This window comes from Antechinus flavipes, chromosome 3 (assembly GCF_016432865.1).
Source record: "Antechinus flavipes isolate AdamAnt ecotype Samford, QLD, Australia chromosome 3, AdamAnt_v2, whole genome shotgun sequence".
Lineage (NCBI taxonomy): Eukaryota > Metazoa > Chordata > Mammalia > Dasyuromorphia > Dasyuridae > Antechinus > Antechinus flavipes.
Window position 1 is genome coordinate 482,207,769 of NC_067400.1, and position 2,336 is coordinate 482,210,104.

Here is a 2,336-nt window from a genome sequence, read left to right on the forward strand (position 1 = left end):
CCAGGGCTAGCTTCCTTTTTCATAGAATTTTACCATATAACAAACAATATTTTTAAAGACAATAAAGAAGAGAGGGAAAAATCAATAAAACCAATCAATATACTGAAAAAATTCTGAAAATATCTGCATTATTCCATACCTGTGTGGCATGGTCAGCTTTAAAACACCCAATGTGGCTTGTGCTCCTATGGTTTCAAGTTTAAGAATGTACCTTTAATAGCTCAAGCAGAAAAATGCAGTTGAAATAAAATTTCCCACTGACACTTTTCCCTGCCTATATGTAGCCATCTTAGAAAAATGGTTACAAGATTAAAGAATTTCTTTATGTATTATGTTAGAAGATGAATCCTTTCCATTCACAGTTAAAGCTGTAATTATGATTTCTTTGTTTAGATTTTTCTGTATAGATGACTATATAACGTTTTGAAGAAGAGATAAAAGGAATAAGGATCAGGAGACTCATATTTACGATTTGGTTTTGCTCTTAAGTCGTTCTGTGATTATGAGCAAGCCATTTGTCTTCCTTTAGATATAGTTTATTTAGCTAAAAAACAAAAACAAAAACAAAAACAAGGGATTGAACTTGAAAACTGTTAAATCTTCTAGCCTTAGCATTCTCAGTAACATTCATCATGTGAAATTTTGGAGAGCTGCTAGTTGCAAAAATCATTGACCCACAAAGGAACATTTAGGAAAAAATGTGTTTTTTTTTCATAAAGATTATTAAAATAGCAAAGCCAATTCTTCAAATATTAGAAGCAGGTAAATCCATATTGAATTTCACAGCCCATTTGACAAGCAAGTCATAAAGATGAGGAGAATAAATGTTGGGTTCTAATTAATTACAAATATGGGACTAAGTTGGACTTCTATTTAATTAATTATGGGACAGCATATTTGGTTTGTACAAATCTCTCAATCTTTCTCTCCTTGCTCTCCTTCTCTCCTCCTTCCTTTTCTTATTCTCTCCCTCCCTCCTTGTCCTTCCCTCTCTTCATCCCTTTCTCCTTCCCTCCACAACACACAATATCCAATAAACCCATTAACCTATTATTCTAATATTTCTCCTTTTACTAAATGTTCTTTCTATCACTTTCTTCAAGGCAATTTTGACATCTTTATTTCTCAGACTATAGATAAGGGGGTTTAACATGGGTACAATGACAGTATAAAAGACAGAAGACACTTTCCCCTGATCCATAGAACTGACTGAAGATGGCTGCAGGTACATGAATGCAAGAGAGCCAAAGAATACACTAACTGCTATAATATGGGAGCTGCAGGTACTGAAGGCTTTTGACCTGCCTTCACTGGACTGAATTTTTAAAATGCTAGTAATGATGAAAATATAAGAACAAATAATTGTTAGTGTTGGGAAAATGATATTAAATGTACTGAATGACAGAAGTACCACTTCATTGACATAGGTGCTCGAACAAGAGAGTTTCAAGAGTGGAAGGAGATCACAGAAGTAATGATTAATAGCATTTTCCTTACAGAAGAACACTTTAAGCAAACAACCTGTGTGAGCTGTGGTCCCAATGAGGGCCAATGTATACACTCCACACACCAAACCTAACCACACCTGATAAGACATGATAAGACTGTAACGAAGGGGATAGCATATAGCAACATAGCGGTCATATGCCATCACAGCCAACATTTGACATTCAGATATAGCAAAAATGGTAAAAAAACAGAACTGAGTTGTGCACTCAGGATAGGAAATGGTGTTCTTCTCTGATAAAAAGTTCATTAGCATTTTGGGTATAATGACAGTTGATTGGCAGAGATCAATGAAGGACAAATTGCACAGGAGATAATACATGGGGTTGTGTAGATGAGAACTCAGTCCAATAAGTATAATCATGCCCAGGTTCCCCATCACAGTGAATATATAAATTCCTAGGAACAGGAAGAAGAGTGGCAGCTGGAGCTCAGGCTGGTCTGTTAGCCCTATGAGGATGAATTCAGTTACTAATGAATAATTGCCTTTCTCCATTTTTTTTTTTTGACTGTAGAGTAAGAATCTGTATATAAGAAGAAAAAAAATAGTCTTTGTCATTACAAGTCTAACATGAGGCCTCAAGTGGAGGAATAAAGTTATATTATAAATTCTTTTGATTTTTTTGAATTGGCTTTTTCCTTATTTCAAAATAAAGACTGTCCTCTTTATAAGAATAAATCATATGAACCATTCTATTGGGAAAAGCCATGCTTTAACATTTTTCTTATATATAACAGTCATAATCTTTTTGATTTAATTATTTTCAAAGATATTTACTCACAACCTAAAATTTATGTAAAATATTTATGTATGTATTTAATATGTAAAA

General features: G+C 33.6%; 1 protein-coding gene across 1 annotated transcript; it reads right to left on the reverse strand.

The window, feature by feature from the left end:
• Positions 1-1,042: 1,042 nt before the first annotated feature.
• Positions 1,043-2,035, reverse strand: LOC127557330 (olfactory receptor 146-like). Its single transcript, XM_051990686.1, has one exon. The coding sequence runs from the start codon at positions 2,000-2,002 to the stop codon at positions 1,043-1,045; it is 960 nt and encodes a 319-aa protein (XP_051846646.1). The 5' UTR covers positions 2,003-2,035.
• Positions 2,036-2,336: the final 301 nt, after the last annotated feature.